Source organism: Rissa tridactyla, chromosome 6 (genome assembly GCF_028500815.1).
Source record: "Rissa tridactyla isolate bRisTri1 chromosome 6, bRisTri1.patW.cur.20221130, whole genome shotgun sequence".
Taxonomy (NCBI): Eukaryota; Metazoa; Chordata; class Aves; order Charadriiformes; family Laridae; genus Rissa; species Rissa tridactyla.
The window spans coordinates 68,059,183-68,080,279 of record NC_071471.1 but is presented as its reverse complement, the minus strand read 5'-3'; the positions used below and the strand labels follow the sequence as shown (position 1 = coordinate 68,080,279).

At 38.1% G+C, this 21,097-nt stretch overlaps 1 protein-coding gene across 9 annotated transcripts in view; it reads left to right on the top strand.

Moving 5' to 3' along the window:
• The window catches only part of ATE1 (arginyltransferase 1), an 84,919-nt gene that overhangs the window by 40,817 nt on the left and 23,005 nt on the right, over window positions 1-21,097 (top strand). The window contains exon 11 of one of the 9 annotated variants that reach the window (XM_054206597.1): window positions 17,107-18,222. The exons of 7 other annotated variants lie outside the window; for them this stretch is intronic. In XM_054206597.1, the coding sequence (XP_054062572.1) occupies window positions 17,107-17,286 (180 nt within the window). In that variant the 3' untranslated portion in view covers window positions 17,287-18,222. Of the gene's footprint in view, window positions 1-7,689; window positions 9,083-17,106; window positions 18,223-21,097 lie in introns of those variants that run through there. One more of the 9 variants, XM_054206602.1, reaches the window with a different exon arrangement.

The following is a 21,097-nucleotide window of genomic DNA, read 5'->3' as shown; positions in this document are numbered from 1 at the left end:
AAAACTTTTCAGGCTCTGTTAGATGTGGTAGTTCTAATGTTGGAAAACATTCTCCTGGAAAATTTTCCAGGACTCATAAGATGCAAAGTCTTTTTCCTAATGCCTTTTGGAATCTGTGATAAAATTTTAAGTATAAGAAAGTACTGTACTTTATGATGGTGTTGGTCTCAGGCTTGCTTCTCATGTGTTTAAGTACTACAGCTGTACTTGTTAATGCTTTTCCGTTAAAGACGGTTGTTTACAAACGTGTTTATAGTTAGAGAAATAAAAGAAGCACCTTTAGTGAACAGGCATATCAAAGAGTTGCTTGAGAGGATCTTGGTTTTTTTTCCCTGTATATTCTGTCTGTTTTATTCCACGTCTTTCCAAGTAAAAAAATTTACTCCATGGCTCGATGTTACTAAATTCACATTTTTCCAATCACCACTGAACTCTTTGAGATCCTTTCTGTTCTTTCCATTACAGTTTTTTGATACTGATTTTGAGTCTTGTGGTGGGTGACACTAAATAGATTTTGGGTTTGTGCTTCTGGTGTGAATAATAAGTGTACTGGCTGCCGCGCATTTGCTACTCAGACCTCTGTTGACCTTAAATCAAGTTCTCCTCTAAGTTCTTGTATTGGAAAGGATTTGTTGGTGGTGTTTTCTACGTGAGTTTCCTTAGTTCTGCGTTTTCTGAGTTCTTTTCAGTGTCAATATTTGCATGCAAATACTGCAATTGGAGCATCTGTCCTTACTTGTTTTGGTCAATGATCTTTCCCTGAAGCCGCTCCGCCAACCTTATAAATAACTATCAGTGTACTTTGAAGTGCGTAAGAGATTTAATGTCTTCTCGCTGTGTTATCTCTGTGTACCATTTTAAGACCATTCTATGATGTGAAGAGGTGTTTTGACTGAAATCTTTATCCAGACTTGTAGGCAGGCCAAAGTAAATGGAATTCTTTCAAACAGTCTCCTTTGGTATCAAGGCATGGCCAGACTTCAGATAGATGGAACACTAGAAAGGGTTCTGAAATGTCAGAAAAGAAACAAAAGGCTGATTCATCTGTGATTAATCATTCTTAAACTAAATACCTCGGACTGACTGTGGTCGTAAGCGGTGCCCCTGGAATTTTATGGCACTCGAGAGCCAATTTCTTTGGCTGCTTTCAGGAATTTCAGCATCGCTCCTCCTGCGGCAGTGAAAGGCATCCAGTGGTAGCCTGGGCTTCCACGTCCACGGGACCCGCAAAGGTCTGGCTCATCCTTGCTTATCCTGACGCTTTGGCCGTTTGTGACTGTGGAATTTAGTTAACCTTTTCAATGAGCTTGGATTTGCTGTGTAAGCAGAAATGTGTGAGGGAAAGAGACTTAAAGTGACGTGGCTTGATGTGATCCTCTATGGTTTTTGGGGGATAAGCACCCGCTGTTACGGATCCGCCACTGAGCAGCAGATGGCTTTGCAAAATGTGTCACTAATGCCACACGAAGAGTCGGCGTTTTCATACCTCCATGCTTGGTCTCTTTATTCAGCATGTATTGAAGTTGCTACCAGCTGTCACTGCTTTTCTCACTGGTATTACGGTTTACCTTGATAAAGGGAAAAGATGATAAGCTGAGAGTAGTTTGGAGGATTGGCGTTGCTCTGCTCAAGTCTGTTAGCACTTGTTCTTGCGGCTTTTCCAGGATTAATTTTGTCAATTTATAGGAATAAATATGCGTTCAGATTAGTACAAAATGTATTTATTTTGTATAAACAGGCCATAAATAGGGAATTAAATATTCTGAAAAGTCAGTTCTTGTTATAGATTGCCAAGTTGTTGCTTGCAATACCGTTTGGTAATAAAGAACTGAAATATCTCGGTTGAAAAAACCATTATCTACACTATGAAAGCAATAAAAGTTTTGGCAATGCAGTGGTTCTGCTTTTTTGGCAAGACTGTTAAAAACAAACAACAAAATAATAAACAAAGACAAAACCATACAATAAGAACGACAGTAATAATGCCCTGAAAATTACAAGTTACAGAAGGGGGGCTAAAATTTTGTTTTTTTGTATGTTGTGTTAGCATTACTTTTAACTGCCTCTCTTCTTCCTTCCTTCCATTTCGCCACCAGATTTCCCCACTGGCCAGGATGCTCCTCTGCATTAGCGTCAGCACTTAAAATCGAACATTAATTCCTTTGGAGTTCTGAACTTATCCCATGTGTTTCTTCTAATGGTTTAGGTTAGTGACTGAGGGAAAAAGACTACTCTGAATTATACTGGAGCTTTGGCATTAAAACCCAAAGGGATTTTGAGAAGTCTTTTAAAGTGGCTGGCCGAGACTTCCAAAAGTATTTTGGATGATTGACTCTGTGTCCATGTGTTAAATGCTTCTGAAAATCAAGTTGCTTTAATATTCCTTCAAGTTGTAACTTGCGCAAAAAGTCCTTGTCTCTCTACATATATTTTATCAAATGTGTTTTGACTCGAAGGTTGGCTGGCTATTTCTTCGATCTTATAAGTCATATGCTACATTTTGGATTGCAGCATCCCTTAGCAGCTTGCTGCTTCCCCACTTTTTTCCCCCCCTTTTTTCTTTTTTAATTTTTCTTTTTTTCTTTTGTTCCTTTCTTTCATAAAAGCTTTCTCCTTTCATCTTTCCTCGTCTGGAAGACTCTTACTAACTACTTAGAGCCCACACTGAGTAAATGGCACTAAATATGTTCGGAGTAAACAACTATGAGAACGTGGGGCAAATAAAAAATACCATGGGTGAAAAATAATTAGTTCTTTAGTTCTTGTTGTACTGCTAGTGATAAATATTTCAAAGTATTTCTTATTTACATTGAACAGCATATTACGAAGTGTTGGGGGCCGCTTTCTAGGTTGCTTTTCTTTTTTCTTTAAGACATTTCTAGTCAGGTTGTGGAAACTACATGATAAGCATCAAAAAACAGGAATAAGGGGATGATCAATTCTGGGTGGCAACAGCCGTTACTGAATGCTGACGGTGCATTTCAACTGGAAATATAATTACTAAAAGCAGAATATCAGTTTCCATATTTTTTTCACAGCAGGTAAAAGATAGTGAATGCAATTAATTCTTTTTTTCTGAAGGTGTTATTTTATACTGTGTGTAATTGGTAAATTATTATAGTTTTTCCGTGGTGCAAGTGTTGAAGCTGTGCTGAAGTTCACACAGCGTTTGAAGGATTAAAACCAGTCGGAATCCCATTTTTCTACTAGAAGCAAACACAGGTCCCAGCCATGTCTTTTTTTCTTAACTTTATTTTTCCTTTTAAAATATTGACAGTCGGGACTTATTTTTTTGTCATTTAGAACTCCCTTGGGAAAAATGTGAACATGTCCCTGGGGCTTTATTTTTCTAGCTTGGGAAATGTGGATTTCTTTTTAGTTGTTTACTTGAAGTTTAGGGTGATTGAAGTGTAGCAGAACTGAAGCGAAAATAATATGTATATATTTATGCCTAATTTTATTATTTTAGACTTTTATCGGGGCTGAAAGAAATGTCTGTTGTATAGGTCCCAGCCGACCTGTGGAGCGAACAAGTCTCTTTCTTATTAACGTACTGCCCCTTGAGAAAATAAACATGTGTCCAAAAGCAGAAATCTTGGGGTGGATGTTGTACAAGCTTGGAAGGAATTGCATCTGAAAGTAATTTTCAAGAGTGAAGTTGTATTTGTGAGTCACAGGCTTTCTACAGTTTCAGCTGTATACCTGCAACTTTTTGGTGGGTCTTTGATTGCAAAAAAAAAAACTTCCTCAAATTGAGTAAACTTTTTTTCCCCGGTGCTTTACTTCTCTGTACTGGAGAATAAATAGGAATGGGTCCTCTTAAAACTATCCATTTGTTATCTTCTGTATGAGGCTCGGATCAGGTTATGTTATTTTCATGCAGTTCAAACACGTCCCTCCACCCAAACCCAACCAAATGAAAAACCCCAAAAGAAGCAGTTCCCATCTAGGTTATTTCAGAGAAATATTCAAAGTTATATACCGTGTCTCTTAAGTAATTCCAAATATGAGGTGATTTATGAGACTTGAATATTGATGGTGTACTGATTTTGACGACGATGATTTTGATGCTACTAATGATTTTAATATCTACCAGTAAAGATTCTTTGTTCTGTGTACAACAGGGATACGTTTGTGTATAAGGAGGTACATATTCAGGATTTGCAGTTCAGAGGTTCTGAAGAATAAACATAGAAATGTGATAGAGATGGTATTAACTACCTACACATGCACATCAGTGGGGATAAGTTCTGTGTCTTTTACTTGTTACAGGAATTTTATTAACTTGGGACAACTTCCCTATAGCGTTTCTTTAATAAATGTGATTTCGTTAATGTGTGTGGCTTAAGTAAACTAGAATCTACTCTCATTTTCATAAAAGCACAAGAATAAAAGGTATGGTTTGTTAAATTGTGGGCCAGTTCTGTAGCAGTGGATGAGTTATTAGAGGTAACTCGCCTGTCTCTGTCAAAAGGAGCTGCTGAAAAGATTTATTCAAGATCATGTTAATAAACCTGAGGCAAACCATCTTCTGAATGATAATCACTGCTAGAAATTTATCATGTCTAATTCATGACTCTGTATAGTCATAAATTCGCTGCTTATTGCTGACTTGTACTAAATCTTATTTGAAGGCTTATTTGGAGGCTCCATAGCAACCATTAGCAATTAAAGCGTGACCTGTAAACTGTGAAATACGTAGACAAGAGCTGTGGGTTTTCTTTGGTTGGGGCTTCTTTGGAGGGGGAAAGATATACTTCACAATTCATGTGTCGAATTTTTTTCCTTTATCTGAGGAATGAGGTCACAACCCACGTTTAAGAATTTTCCAATTATAATTCTATAAATCCGTTAGTCCTTGTTAGTAAGTGTAAGAACGCATGGAACTGAGCATCTTTTTAAAGTTTCTAACAAGCATATGAATTGCTGTAGTGCTGCTTTGTCAGCTTAATTTCTTGTTGATTTAATAATTTTTGGATGGTTGTCAAACAGCAGTTAAAATTTTTTACTTCTGAATTTTTGTTTCTCTACCTGTCTCATTGTGTCCCAAGAGGGAGTGAATCTGAATATGCAGAGACGTGATGCAAAAGGCTGAAACGCGTTTATGAAGATAATGCTCTTTGCTTTTCCTAACATAGTCTCTGTGTGAAGTTGTTCGTAGCTATAGCATTGGGCAAAATACCAAAGTTCTTGTGTCCTCGAGAAAAATCAGGCCCTTAAATCTGTCACTGAAGTGTAAGTCATTGAAACACTGCTAAGTTTTATCTGTGCACCACGTTTATTGAATCTGGCAACACTTGGAATATTGGATCTCTCATTTAACTTCAAATCCGATTGCTCTTTTTATGTTCTTTCTTATCTTTGCTATTTTGCTGATTATATTAGCTCTAATTAGGCAATGTTACCAAGTGGAATTTTTTTGGTCTGAAAGCCAGGAACTTCTGCTTTTCCTGGCTCTGCCGTATTTCACCTTGTGGTCTTTACAGTAGGAGCTGGCTGACAAGTCAGTTAATCTACACAAGAGATGTTTTTTCTCCAATTTTCCAGGAAAGATTTAATGGTAGATACTTCAATGAGGTCTGGTTTTACTAAGACCTCATTAATTTTACAGAGCTATCACAGTACACTTCTCTGAAGTGTTACATTTAATCTAGATGACAATTCATTATTTTGAATGATTATTTTCTTTGTCTGAGCTTGTTTAGCTGGTGACTGTACTGAGTCTCCAAGTCAAAGTGTATTAATGAGGGTCTATTATTTATCCTCAATCCTGATATTAAACACAATGCTGCTAATGATCTAGTTTGCAAAAAGTTTAGCATCAGTGTTTGGGAATGAGAGTCCCAGACTCCTATAGAGAGGGGAATGATTTGGAGCCAGGAGGGAATAGCGCAGTCACAGAAAAGTAGCCTTGTCAAGGGCCACGGAGGATTACGTAGACCATCACCTTACTCCAACGTCGGATCAACTATATTTGTGTTCACTTTTAAGACCTGTTGGATATCCGTGTGCAATGGATATCTCCATGCGTTGGTGGCTGTATTCCTGCATATTCTTGTGCTCTGTTAGTCTTCCCATTGATTATTTTTTTTTCCCTTTGTGTCTGACCTGAACTTTTCTTCCTCAAGAATATTACATTTTGTCCTACCTATCATGCACATAACATTTTTTTTTTTATTTCTTCTTTTTTTTTTTTCAATACCCTTCTTTATAAACCTGATGGCTACTGTCAAGTCTGCATTTCTGTCCTAGAGAATGATGTCCGAAATTAAGCCTTCTGTCTAAGGCCCTCAAATGCAGACGTCAGCTTCTACCATTTGTTTCTACAACATGAGTTATTGCCTTCATTGTACTAAAGAAGAAAGTAGACTCTGGAGGCAGGGAGAAAGGGTGGAAAGGAGGAAAAAAATGGGAAGTGTGTTGAGTACGAAGTTTTCAAAATGAGCTAAATTGGGACTTGGGCTGAGTTATTTTTTAGTGTCAAGGTTGACTAAGTGACTAGGAAAGCACATGTGTATGTGCTCTTGAGTCTCTCGGCGCTTCGTTCTGGTTTAGCTACGTCTCTGTTAAAAGTTGCGTTTTTCTTGCTTTCGGGACAGAATATCGCATTAAATGAGGTGACAAAACAGGGTTTTATGGTTGCTCCTTACAGTGCCTATGGAGATCTTCGGATGAGTTTTATCATCCTTATTATAGTAAATTATTATTTATAGTATTATAGTAAATGCTCAAAGAAAATAATAAATTAAGAATAAGCAAAACCCAGAGCAGAGATGCGTTAGTACTGGATTGCAGGTGATGGTAATCAACGGTGTTTTCACACCACCAGCATATCACTAGTAGGGGAGGAGCTTACTTTGTGGTATGCTGTGGTAGCCACCAACGTTATTCAGATGCAAATAATTTAAAAACACATGTATACTCTCTTTAATTGGTATTAGAGGCAGTAATTGAAGTTTGTGGAGTCTGGCAGGCTCTTGGATGGTGCTCTGTTTCCATGAAGACCGTCTTGAGGGCACTGGATCTCTGAGAGGTACTGCCCTGAGGTTTCCATTTACTACGTGAGACAGTTAACCACTACCGAAAACTTAATTTTGTTCAGTTGTTTTCAACTGAATAATTTAACTGTTTTAAAAGGAATGACTGAAACTGTTAGGAGTAGTTATTTGCTGTATTAGGTGTAATTTTCACGTTCTTACTAGTAAGGTTTCGAGGGAGTTGATCGTCTTTTTTAATAGAATATTATACTGTGTGCTTCCTTCCCCTTTCTTGTTTGGAATAAAAATGTTTTCACAAATAACACTGAGCTAGAATGACACAAAAAAAAAAAAGGGGTATGAAAACGACCCCATTGTCAACTAATTGAAGAAGAATGGGTTTGTGGAGCAAAAGCACACAGGAACCAATTTCTCTGTTCATCCCAACACAAATGCATTGTTGTTTTATGAATGGACAGAAGACAAGATGAGCTTTTTGTTCCGCTGATCCATTGATTTTATTTATTTATTTAAGATATTAAGGCTAGTGTTCTGAAGGGCTACTTAGTGCTAATATGGTCAGTAAGGTTGATCCATTATTTATTTTACAAATTTCTTTTTTTTTTTTTTTTTAACATTCTTTCTGTTTTGGTCTTTATAAGTTGGCATTGTGTGGCTTGCTATTAATTGTTTTTAATTATCTTCCGTTCAGGGGGAAGGGGAGGAAAGTGAGGAGATACTACAGTATGTTTTGGAGGGGCTTGCTGCTCTTTGCATCCTCCATTAATGTCATACAGTGGCAGTGAAGGACACTGCGTAAAAGGCTGTCGTGCCGCCTGAGAGCCAGAGATCCCGTCCCAAGTTCTGCCTCTACTTCTCAGTTTGGACAACCTGAGGATGCTGTGAGGGACATCAGGTGGGAAGGTCTCCACAGGGAGAAGCTTTGGGGCTGCTCCACCACAATTCCTGCTAAATTAAGCATAGCATCGAGAAGGGATCCAAAGGACAGCACCTGAGCGGCCTAAATCAATGCAAGATGGTATTTTATGTGTTTCTCGTAAATAGTTGTGTGCTTCTAATAGAGCTCAATTTGTAAGCCCTGACTGAAACTTTTAGAAGATAAATGGGTTTCTTTCTCAGAACTGTGTCTGTTTTGCTGTTTGTTACTGATGATGGTTTAATGGATTTATAAGCACAAAATTATTCTCTATCAGTGGGGGGTGGTAAAGAAACTCCGTGCATTAAATGTCTTCTTGACCGCATTGATGACTGAATTGTTAGTCCTCAAATGCCTGTACTAACAGCCCCACCTTCCGATGAACTTTTTAATGATAGTATGTTTACCTCCTTTACTTGTGATGTGGGAAGAAGTTAGGGTAGTTAGGGTGATGATCCAAGAAAAAAGATGCTAATATTTCTCAAGCCAATGTCCATTAAGTTGGAAAAGTTGCAAACTGCCACGAAAGCATCTAAAATCACTGGTACGCTACAAACTAAATTCTGTATAAGATGGACTTTCTTTAATCCTCATGCCTCTGTGGTGGTTGCATGAGCAACAACAAAAAAGAATGAGTGTGAACCTTCTCCTGAGAGTCTCTTAAAACTGCAGATATTGTTCCTTCCCTGAGATTTATGAACTCTTTCTGGGTTTTTGGCCAAATCTCTGACTCCGGGCTGCGTTAGGTTGCTTGGACTGTGCAACCTCAACAGAAAACTTCTCTAAAGGGGCAGCTGGAGACCTTCTGCAGGGGGTAGTGGTGGAGCTGGAATGTGCCACGCTTCTGCCAAGCCTCATCAGCACAGCAGCCTCCCGGCGCCCACTGCCAGCTGCTGGGCACCGAAACAGCTTCAGATGCCACCAAGGCTGAACAGGGGGCAGAAAATTTAGAAAGATTTTTTTTTTTGTGTGTGTCCTTTAGATGTGTAGATCTGGACTAAACGATTGTCCAGATTGTCAGTATTTATTGGCATGTAATGCTAAGTATTTATTATACTTTGCTCTCTATTTTAGAAGTGTGTTAAAAATGCACGGAAGTGCATGAAACTGCTTTCACGTTTCAAGATGTGCGTGCACGTGAAGACAGCGTGGAGCTTTATTGATTTTAAAATAAAGCAAGGTGATTGCCTGGGCAATTTTTAATTATTTGAACTCTGAAAAGCGAGGATTATAAACTGTTCAAATGTCAACAAAGTGCTTGATTTTTATAAGTGCAGTTCTAATTTTAATACTTCCCTAATCCTATATTTGGATGTATATTTAATATACCCTTGAATTACCAGGTTTAGGTATGATCAGGACTTAACGTAGCATATGGTATACTTACTGATTCCAGCCCATTTGTCTTCAAACTTGTTTTCTTCTGCGAAGGTGATTATAAAGAAAAAAGAAAACAGTTTCCAAACATCTGGCATTAAGAGAAAACTGAAGTGTTGATGTTTCAGCTCAAAGGCTTCGGGGATACATAACGTTAAACAGCTTGTTTTCCTAAACACGCAAGTAGACATTTGTGTACTTTTTCATGGTAGTAATTCAGATGAAAGCATAATAGTGAATCTCTTCTAACCAACTCTGAGAGTGGTGTTGGGCACTTTTGCAGAGCATCTACATTGCTAATGGGCACCAAAGCTGCATGCAGAATCACCGCTACAGAATTTGCTAGTATAATTTCATTTTCTTCGGTTTTGTATAATAAAAATGGGCTTAATTGACAAGAATTCCAGTATTATAAGTTTAATATTTTGTTTATGATTAAGGAGACAGAATTCATTAACATAAGGAGGAGTTTGAAAACAAGTCAATGTCAAAAAGAACATGTTGAAAGGATACAATTATCTTTACTGTATTATATCCTCAGGCAGTTATTATTCCCTGCAAAATAGCCTAACAAAAATTCAATACATCTCTCTAGCCGTATTTTCTATGGCTTATTCCTACATTTGTTTAGTGTTCCTATATTTGGATCCTTTTCCCACTTTCTTATATTTAGTGCGGTCCCAGAGGGACTCAAATGTATTGTAGCCCAGAACCTCTGGGGTCCTCCCAGTTTAGTGTTTCTTCCGCTAACTAATACAGCCACAGCCTGGTTTTCAGTTTCGAGTCTTAAGGCGGAGATGATGAACGGAAGCTGGTACGGGATATGGTGGCAGTTCAGCTTCTGCTTTCTGCGGCATTGGGGGTTTTGGCTCTTTATAGTAGGTGTTTGTGTGCGCCATCGGGAGGTGGGATGCCCGGCTGCTCTGCTTTACACATTCCCAGTTTTGAAGACGACGTGCTATCTCTGCCTTTTTGCATTCTGTCTCGTTTTGAGGCCGTTCAATAAGGGGTTTCGGTCCAGATGTGTGGTTTGTGGGCTCCACGTGGTGAGCTGGTCCCAAGGTGAAGCGGGATGCTCTCCTGCTGAGACCGAGCACAGAGAGACCTTGTTTACAAATTCTCTTCTCCCAGCAAACAAAGCCAGCTTGTTTAACAAACACTTGACAAACAAAACAGACCTAAAATTAGATGGCTTATTTCATGAATGAAAATTTACTATGAAAATAAACAGTTTTAGGGACAACAGAAGAAACTTCTTTTAAAGTGCACTTCTTTTGGTGGTCTAGAATTTTTGTACATATACGTGTTGATACTTTGTACAGATAGCTCTTGCTTTACTTGCTGCTAAGGTTTAAGTTCTAACACGTGCTTGGAATACTGTGGTAAAGCAAGCCTTTTTATTTATTTATTCATTTTTTAATCTGCAGATGTAGGGGAGACAAGTAGGTTTAGATTTTCTGGCAGATGCGTGTTACCCTATCCTGATAATATGAATTGTAGACATACAAAAACACTGAGACTTATCATTGCCTTATTTTCTCCTTCAGATTTTTGGTCTGAATAACACGTTTGTCTGTGTTAAGGATGTGTTAACTTGAATTTTGCAATATTATTTAGTCAAGATCCCGCAGAAATTAAGTTTTTACTAATAAGCTTCCCTGTGCTTTTTTCTCCACTTTGTCCTACAACTTTAATCTTTTCTGCTATCCTAAGATTGCTGTTAACACCTATTAGCATTTATTACCACTGTTGTTGAAGTTGTTTCTTCAGTGCTGGGTTGTGTATATTTCAGTGTTGAGTGACTAAAGGTGGCTTTTACTAGGTTTTTTTATTGCTAGACTTGAAAAAGCATATCAAGTGTACCATACATTAATAGAAAGCCGTCGAGTTAAAAATCTTGTGCTCTTCTGAATTATTGATTCAGAGTATTATTTCTTGTTCTTCGATGCTTGAAAGCAAATAGAAATGAAAAAAGCTGGAATGACAATTTGTAAAGTGACATTGTTTTCCAACCTGATCTAGTTGCATAAATACTGTAAATGCTTCTGAAATCTCACATAACATATCTTAATCTAAAGCCAACATCTTGCATCTGAATTCTTAAGTAGTATATTTCAACTGGTGAATATCAGTGTTTCACAACTTGAGAAGCTGTCAATTAGTCTAGTATTTATTATGTCTTCAAATATTCCACAGACTGAGTCAATAGCTGAGCACGAAGGTGAAGTATGAAATTATTTATTCAGTATAAGGCTACCATCAGACCAGACTTTCCCGGGTAGGTCTTATTTTCTTGCCCTCTGAGTCTTGTCTGGATAGATTTTTTGGCAAGTTCTGTGTGTTTCTGGCTGAGTTTTTGGAAACCACGTTTGAGACAGAAGCAGACTTTGTGAAAGTCTCATATTGAGGTGGTATTGCCGGTGGTGAGGTGGTGGCTGTAGGTGGTAATGGGGAGATAGATCTGACCTGTAAGGCTTAGCAGAAGAAGGGACACTGAGTCGCAAGTGCTAGTCTGTGCTCTGAGCGGCTTGGGGGGCTCGTGGGGGGCTGCAGTGGGATGAAGGGTTGAGTTTTGGAGCCGGGAGAAGAGGTGGTTTGTGGCTCCAGGGAAAACTTGTTGAGGAGAGTCGTTGAAGAAATGCTGGGAAAGATGGGGAAAGCTTGGACACTGAAGGTTGCTGGGGAAAGTGGTACAAGGTCTTGGAGATAACCACAGTACGCAGCAACTGTAATGGGGAGCTTGATTTGGAGATAGACATAAGGCAAAGAATTGTCAAAAGGGTTACAAATATGGAGAAATTCATGGACAGGATGTGTTATGTATAAAAAGAACAAATTGGAGACTCTATACCTGAAAAGTAAATACTGTATCTTGCTGTAGAACGTACCTGCTGTTCTCTTGTGTTGTCTTTTAGAATTATTCAGGGTCTTTATTGCTTTAAAAGATGGGGGAAAAACAGATCTGAGTTGAAAGAGGGGAGTTATAGATTAGATATCAGGAAGAAATTCTTTGCTGTGAGGGTGGTGAGCCCCTGGCCCAGGTTGCCCAGAGAAGCTGTGGCTGCCCCATCCCTGGAGGGGTTCAAGGCCAGGTTGGACGGGGCTTGGAGCAGCCTGGTCTGGTGGGAGGTGTCCCTGCCCAGGGCAGGGGGGTGGCACCGGAGGGTCTTCAAGGTCCCTTCCAACCCAATCCATTCTGTGATTCTATGATGATTCTATATGAGTGAGGGTAGCAGGTTTAGCCTCTATTTTCTTTTTAATCATCACAAAGGATTCAAAAGCTAATTTGCATTGGTTTACTTTTTGCTACATTATAATTATGGTCAATGTTTTTAAAAAATAAAAATATGCACGCTGCCCTCACACCTATTCCTCTTGTGCTGGTGGTTTAGTTCTGGTGAATGTTAATGTTCTGGTTCCCTGTGCAATTGTACAGAAAAATATTTTAAAACATGATCACTTCCATTTAAATTCTATCAATTTAATTCTGTGTCTGGATTTTTTTTTTTTCCTATTAAATAAACATGGTCTGTAGTGTTTTTACTTTGATAACTAGATAGTAGAAGCCTCTCTTACAGGGCATTAATTTAGCTTTCCTCTGGAGTGTGTCTATAAGCCGCTTAGATGAATGCGGTTCTTTTAGATATGGGTCGAGCTAGTGAGGTATTAATGAATGTTTAAAGCTATTTGATATCAGTGTGACAATTTTGTGTATGTAAGTACAAAGCCTGAGTATGATATATTAGGTTGTGCATATTTTTCTTGTGATTATTTCACTTTATGTTAAATATAAGAAAATAAACTTTAATACTTAATTTCATACATTTAATTTAACGAACTCAAAAAATACTGTCAGTTTATGGCAACTCCTCAAGAGAAAGATATGGGATCCACATGATTGAAACACTTCTTTTTTTTTTTTCTTCTCCTTTTTTTCTTTTTTCTTTTGCTTCTCACAGCTGCCAAAATAAACTCCTTTTGAGATAGACCTAAGTCAACATAGTTGGTGTGTCTCTAATGAAGCATTCCTCTTGAGGCCCCTACTTGGGTTTTATCTTTTTGTCGTGGCTTTTATAAATCTCTCTTTCCAAGTTTAATGCTAGGGTTTCCTTAAGAATTTCTGCAGCAGATTTAAAGTAAACAAGTTCCATTTCACTTATCATATGATTTTTATTCCCCAAGACCTTTGTTTTTTGAAGTAAAAAGACAATGTGCGTTACATTTTTTTTTCCTGTAATATACTTGATATTTTTTTAAGTTGTCGAAAAAGTTGGCTAAAATTCAGAGAAACTAATATTCATCAAAAGTACGAGCTAACCTTGTCTTTCTTATTGTTTTCCACTCAGACTTTCTCAAACTGTGCTACTTTTTTTAGGATTCTTGAGTAGCTTCTCTATGGGCAAGACAGATACCAGCTTCCAGCTTCAGAAGTACATCCGTGTGGTACCATCTTTAATTAGCTTGTTCCCGACTGGATGTTTAATGGCAATTTCCAGTAAATTTTAACTGGCTTTCTATATTTTATTTAAAATCACAAAATCCTGGGTTTTTTCCTTTAAAATTTTTGAAACTATGGCTGTTTTCATTTCATATGGAATGTCAGTCTGTAAAGGTGTACAAATACACCCCGAATTAGAAACATGCTTTAGAATTTCAGTCTTGTGTTGATGCCACTATTCCACCAGTTTAGTATCACTGATACTAAATATTAGTAAATGAGAGAGATAAAATGGCAATATTTGAAGCCATGCAATGTTTTAATGTTCTTGGTGGCTGTCTCTGGAATTCCAGCCAGGAATGTACAATATTGTTTTCCTGCAAGTACTGTCCCATATTGGCATCTCTTATTTTTGTATGCCAAACAGAAAGTTTACGTAGCAACATTGAAAGCTGAACTTAGTAAAATAGACTGTTGAAACCAACATGCCATTGTGTTCAGCACAGATTAGCAGATATAAGCAAAAAAGAAATGATAATAAAAAAAAGGAACCTTGGGAAATACAAAAAGGGAAAATAGATGCATCAATAATTTGATGATGTAAAACTACTTATAAAACATGCTTAAAAACCTAATTTTACATAAGCTTTTTTGAGTAGCTACACACTCGTAATATTTCTTTGTTTCTCAGTTTCACAAGTTGTCTTCAGACTTGTCTGTCATTTGGACATTATTATTTCAGCTTTGGATAAACAGCCAGGTTAGGGCAGTTCAGAATGCATAAACTTGCTGTTTCTGTCAGCAGAAGTCTGGACCCAGCGTCCAGTAGCTGCTGTAGGGTAAATTATGCTCTTTATTGGTCTGGAAGGGACCATTTTGTAATGTTTTGGGCTGTTGCCTCTACAGTGTGAAACACAATGTACATGGCAAATTCAGCCTAGTAGCGTTCGCTGTTTAGATTAAGCTTACTGAAATCTAAGAACAGTGATGTAGAACTTGATTTTGTGTGTGTCGGTAGGCATCTATCGTATGTCTGTCTGGGCCAGAAAATAAGAGTGAGAACATGTATGGGGTGGGAATAAGCACAGATGTTTAATGGCTTGTGTCCAAGGTCAGAAATGTTGCTGTACGGGTGTAAACACCCATTGGCTTGAGTAAATCTCAAAATGCAAAGAATATAAACATAAAAGACTGGCATCCGCCCTCCCTGCAAAAGTTATCTTCAAATTATCTTTTCATAAGTACTCATTGAAATGTGTGTTTGTCTGTCTAGTCATCAAGGAGAATGTTAAAAGTGTCGCTTTTATGATGTAATTCCTGAACACACGATTTTTCCCCCCCTCTTTTTTTATGCAAGCCTAATCACTGGCTTTATTTCAGATATAGTGGCTTTAATAGGGTGACTTTAGATAGAGCGACTTCAGTTGCTTAAACAAGCAATGGAAAACTCTCACTTACTGGTCTTTATAAATGAAAAAGAACAATCTCTTGGCAAGAAGTCTTGGAGGAGAGAGTAATGCTTGGAAGTGGCTGACAGAGTGTGCCCAGAGCTGGGCATTATCTTTACCTCTGGACTGTTGAAACCCCAGCTGATAAAACCGAGGTGATAAATCGCCGTGCCCACATCGCTTCTGCAGCAGCTCTCCACGACAGTGAAGCAAAAGTCTCTTGAGCATACTAATTACTTTTAAACTTAAAAGCAGAATTATCTCATTGGTGAATATGGTGGTGTTAGAGAGGATGATGGGATCTGTTTGAGTATGGTCGTGGATATACGTTACCTAAAGCAGCACTTTGTTGGCTTCTTGGATCTTGCTGATAGCGCGTTTGTATATTAATGTGCAGCAGTTCAGAGCTTGGGTCTTCTCACTTAAACATCCACGGCCTCCTTTAGCTCGTTGTACTCGGCGAGTGGAGGGAAAGATAATATTGGCATATAAAGGAGGAAGAAGAGCTGGACAGAGTTACAGACTAAAGGGGAAAGGGGGGAAAAAAAAAAAACTGTCACAAATTTTCCCCTTTTTCCTCAATGGAAAGCAATTTTTTCTCCAGCAGTCCATGTGCCTTTTCAGACACCTGTTGGATGTTTTCCGGTATCAAACACGAACTAGAATGTGTAAAATATTTCAGATGATTTTTATGAAAGTGGGCAAGGTGAAAGCAGCTATTTAGAGTGTACACTGAGTTACGGAGATTGCAGAATCCAAACAATTCAGAAGATTCCTAGGAATAGCATGTGTTGGGAAAACAAATGGTAATAATTTCTGAAAGTATTTCAATGGAGGGAGGGAAGTATTTCTTTGTAAGTGCTTCTGTGCAGGCCATAACAAGTGCCATAACTATTTTCTCCTTGGAAAGAGTTTATCATTAGTTATTTCTGTTAATACTTTACACTGAATTTGGAAATAAACAGAAAAGAGGTGAAAGTTGCAGCTTATACCATCGCTTTGGTCAGTCAGTTTAAATATTGTTGGGGCACATTTAAAAACAAAATAGCAAAAATGTCATGTCGTAACAAATTAATTGACCTAAATAAATGTTGGTATACTTCTATTTGAAATACAACTTGAAATATTTGCATTTCATTTATAGGGAATTAAACAATATCGGAGAAGGTGAGCGTTTGCTCTGCATTTCTATATTTGAGATCCATTTGGAAGCACGTTACAGCTCCCTGGCTGGCCTGTAAAATTCCTGTTACACACGTTTTGGGCCTCTGATAATGTAACTAAAAGAATGAGAATCAGCACAACTTTTTGAAGAGGAAGGAATATTTCCCTTGCACTTTATGTACTTCTCAAAAGTAGTTTGAGTTTTATGAGCTAGAAGGTGAATTTTGGTTATTATTCACAACATCTTTTAAGGATTACAATGCCATTATTCCTTAATAACAGAAAGGTGGCTGAGATTCCAAGAACGCAACTCTTGGGTCCTAAAAATGTTGATTGCAAAATTAATTCAGAGTTTGCAATTTGGATAAAATCAGCTTGTTTGATACTGAAGTATCAAACTCCAGTGCCGGTGTTGGCACTGGAATATCAGGCGGTCTGTTTGCACGTGTGACTGTGGACTCCACGCTTAAATCCAAATTGTTACTTATTCATTGAGTTACGACAAACTATACATTGGCTGATTTAGCTCCTTTTTGGGATATATTTGTATGCTGAATACTTTTGAAGATAAATCTGAAGTCTCCAACCATCTCTCATTGATGAAGAAAGCTGCTTGATTTATTCCATATCTATTAATCTTAGGGGTTTTTTGTTTGTTTATTTAAAAAGATGGAAAAAAACCTGGTGACTGTGAGGTGGGAGTGAATTTCTGTAGGTTGTTTTGGGTTTGGGTTTTTTTTGGTTTGTTTCGTTTTTTTTCCGTAGGTCTTCCAGGCCTTCCACAGATGGATCCCATGTGAGTGGTGGTGGATGGTTGGAGGCACAAAGGGATTCAGATGTCCTGTATCCCCGCCGGTGCTGGCGCAGCATGGCACGGTCCGACCTCCGTCTGTGAAAACACGGCAGTTAGAGTTACGGGCAAAGGACTCTCCAGGGGATCGATGAAGTCGATTTCTGTTTATGTAATGAAATCAGGGAGCAAGGGTCTGCTGTAGTACTTTGCTGATGGGATTCCAGCGGGGTTGTCTTTCAATGAAAAGGCTGAATTTAATAAACCCGTGGTCTGGCGCGCTCTTTCTCGGGCGGCGCTGCCTTGCTCTAATGGGTTGCTGTTGATAATTTGGGGTGACTTTGTTTACCTAGTCTGAGAGCTTCTTTTTAAAAGCAGCTGGCTGGAAATGGAGATGAAGGCAGTCTTAATTCACTTTTAATAAAAGATCAATGGGTTTATTGTGAAAAAATAGAATACAGATGTAAACCGTACCTGATAAAAGAATTAAATGTGTGTTTAACCTTCCTGTTTTGTTTTTTCAGTGCTACTGGTGCTTGACCTTCTTCGGTTTTGAGGCTATTCTCTTTCTTGGTAGTTTTACATTTTAAATTTTACTTAGACTACAAAAACAAACTCTGCTGGTGTTTTTCATCTCAAGTGCTTACCAAATCCCTCAGATTTTACAAAATATTTAAAAAGTAATCTCCAGACTAAAGTCTCATTAAAACCTTTGCCCTTCCTGTCGAACGAAAGTTCAGAGAAATTCTGGTCGATTCTGATTTGGAAACTGTAAAACAGAAAATATCATGGTGTGAAGTAATAATTTAGGCTTGGCTGCCTCCCTGTAAAATCTATTTCCAGAAGTTTCCAATTAAAATGCAGCATGTCTAATAGTATAAGCGAAAGCACCTTATAGGCTCTTTCTTTTATATTACATAGGAAGAAAAATGCCCCAAACGTTAGTGGAAATTAAGAAGACTTGGTGGTGTTTTTTATTGAAGAGTCACATATATATTACAATATGTTGACTTAGTAGGAGAAACCACATACTCAGGATTTTCTTAGCTATACTTATTTTCAGTATTGCTTTTTAATCAACATTTGATAAATTAGTTACGTACTTATAAAGATGCAATTTTTCTTTTGGTTTTCTTTCTCTTTATTATACCTTGTGCTCTCTTGCTGCTTGAACAGTTTGGATGTTTCCCTCCCTGTGGTTCTTTCCCCCTGTTTCAAGAGAGAGAAAGCAAAATTGGAAAGAGGACAGATTGACTAGGATGGTGAACGGTATGGAATAGCCTACGTAAGAGGAACAAGTACAGAATTTAGATCCCTTCAGACTGATGGAGATACCACGTTTATCTGTAAAATACGATGATAAGACAACAGTTGTTCACTGCATTTTGATAATAGAGTTAGGAATGGCCATCGAGGGCAACTACAGTTGCCCTTTACAGGTTGAAGTAAATTAAAGCAGTTGTTCAGGATTAGTGAATGGCAAAATGCATTATTACTGACGTTACCTGGTTGTGGAAGGATCTGTATTGCAAACTATTGGAGGTCAAGAGAGTATGGTCAGGGTAACACTATGTTCTTTTACACTGTTCTTTTAGTCTTCACTGAGTATTTTCTGTTGACAGCCATCAGAGGCGGGGTATTTGACTATACCATGGCCATCTGGTATCACCTGCGGTGGCCGTTCTCATCTTATAACAGCTCAAAATGCGTTAATGTTCTGCCTTCAAGAAGGCTGTTTCTGGATGTCCGTGAAAATTTTAAGCAGCATCAAAAATAATGACATTTTAGGTAGACGTATTTTTTTATTTCCAAAAGCATTTCAAAATAGCACACTTTACGCCTTGTTGGATATTTCTCGACAAACTGTAGGTGCGCGAACAGCAAATTGTGCAGTTGTTGTATATTGACAGTGCATTTCATCAGCAGGTGGTATTGGATTTAAGAAGCTGAAACATAAGACGAGTGCTTAGGGATGGTCTGTAAGATGATACTTCTTGTTGAAAGTCTTGTAGTTAAGTATTCCCAAGATGGTCTGGACAGCATAAACAGTGCCACTATGCAAGAGCTTTTATATTACGAGATAAAAGAAGGCAAAATGTTTTCAGTTGTGGGTTTTTACTGTAGACTGAATTACTTCTGAAATGTATGCTAATTTAATCTGAAGCCAAAGAGGAATGATTTTTCAAAAATAGTTTTGCAAACCTGATGAAGTTGTTCTACTGTGATAAATAGCTCTGCAGCAGTTCCCTTCAGGAGATCCCCTTTCTGCTTTGGATTTATGTTGTGTGTATACTGTAAATCAGCAATATTAAGAGTAAGAAGGAATACAAATTGTAAGCTTTGAGGCGATTTTTTTTTTTAAGATGATGTAATAGTTTTAGAGTGAATAATGAAATACGAATATTTTTCTTGAAGTGCAGATGCTCCTGTGCATGAGGGATTCTCAGGTTCAGATTTTTAACACCCCAGGAATAAGGGGGTGGGGTGTGCGTGTGAGCGAGGTGGATTCACTCTTTGTTTTCATGTTGAATTTTTAACATTTTTAAGAAAGTAAGTAAATTGAGACTAAGTGCTTAGGGGAGAAAACAAGGGGACAAAAGCCCTTAGAAATTATTGCATTTGATTTAACAGATTCTGTGGGTTTGCTTTTAATTCTGTCAATATAGAGGCAGTGCCAACGCTGTTCATTGGGAAACTCGCCTCAGTATGTGTCCATGTTCCCACTTCCTCCATGGAATGAGTCATGGGATGTGGGTTTAACCAGTAGAGCAAATAAAATGCCCTTAGGGCAGAAATACCTTACTTCTAGTATGTTTGTCGATACTTTCAAAAAGGGAGGATATTGAAGAGCATCAATGGCTTGTTTAATTTTTACCTCTAATTACATTGTGTGTCATTGGTCAGAGATGTGTCATCACCTCAGCTTACACGTCGTCTGGGAAGTTTATTAACAAGATTCTACATTTTGGGGGAAGAAAACATCTAAAGGAAGTCACCTCAGAACTATTTCTTCCTTTTTCCCTCCTAAGTAGGGTATTTTGATGCCCGGAATAAATACTGAATCTACAGTGATAGGTTGGATAATCAAATTTTCCCATTACTGTTCTGCTCGGAAGTAAAGAAGCTCTTTTTTGTTATAACAAAAGTAGTAATATTGCAATGCGGTTAATTTTATACATCCCATGTCATGTCAGAATATGACACTGTAGAAGGAACTGGGAAGTTCGGAACAGGGCTGTGTGGTAGTATAGTGTGTATGTGTAGTGGTATAATTCTCACATGTGGGACTCACGGGTGTCACGTATTCCAGGATGCAGAGGCAGTATCTTCTGGGAAACCTGTAAGTGGGCGAGTAATCTGTACTTGTACCCCTGAGTACACCCGTGCTGCTCGGAAAGGATAAACTGCCACCTCGTGCTTTCTGTGCTTAAGCGACAGCTCTGCAAGACGGTTACTTGGCCATTTCTGCTTTCTTGGCCAATTGAGAAAATGTCTTTAAATCAATAAGTAAATATGTGCTAATTTTTTTTATAGATCTGACTGAAAAGGTGTATTCCTCCCCCCCCCCCCCACCCAAGTCCTTAAATTGTTTCATCTGAGTAATGGTGACTTAAGGTGTTCTTTAGCCGTTACCTTCACATACCTTTCAAATATTTCTGTTTAGACAGAGTAACATTTCAGAGCGGTTTATTTAATAATGTCACTTCCATTCTCTGGTTTTAGAGGATTTTCTAAGGTTTTGAGGTTTAAGCTTCTCCATGGAATGGAGGAATATTGGTTTAACTTAATGTAGAAATTTGCATTTAATTAAAAAAAAACCAAAAAAACCCCAAAACCCAACAGCGATAGTTACAAGCCAATCCTGAATTTTTTCAGAGGAGATCAGAGATCAGGTATTTGACAAGGTTGAGCGTGAAGCTTGGTTGTTGGGTTTTTTTTAACATGGACGGTAAAGACTTTGGTTTT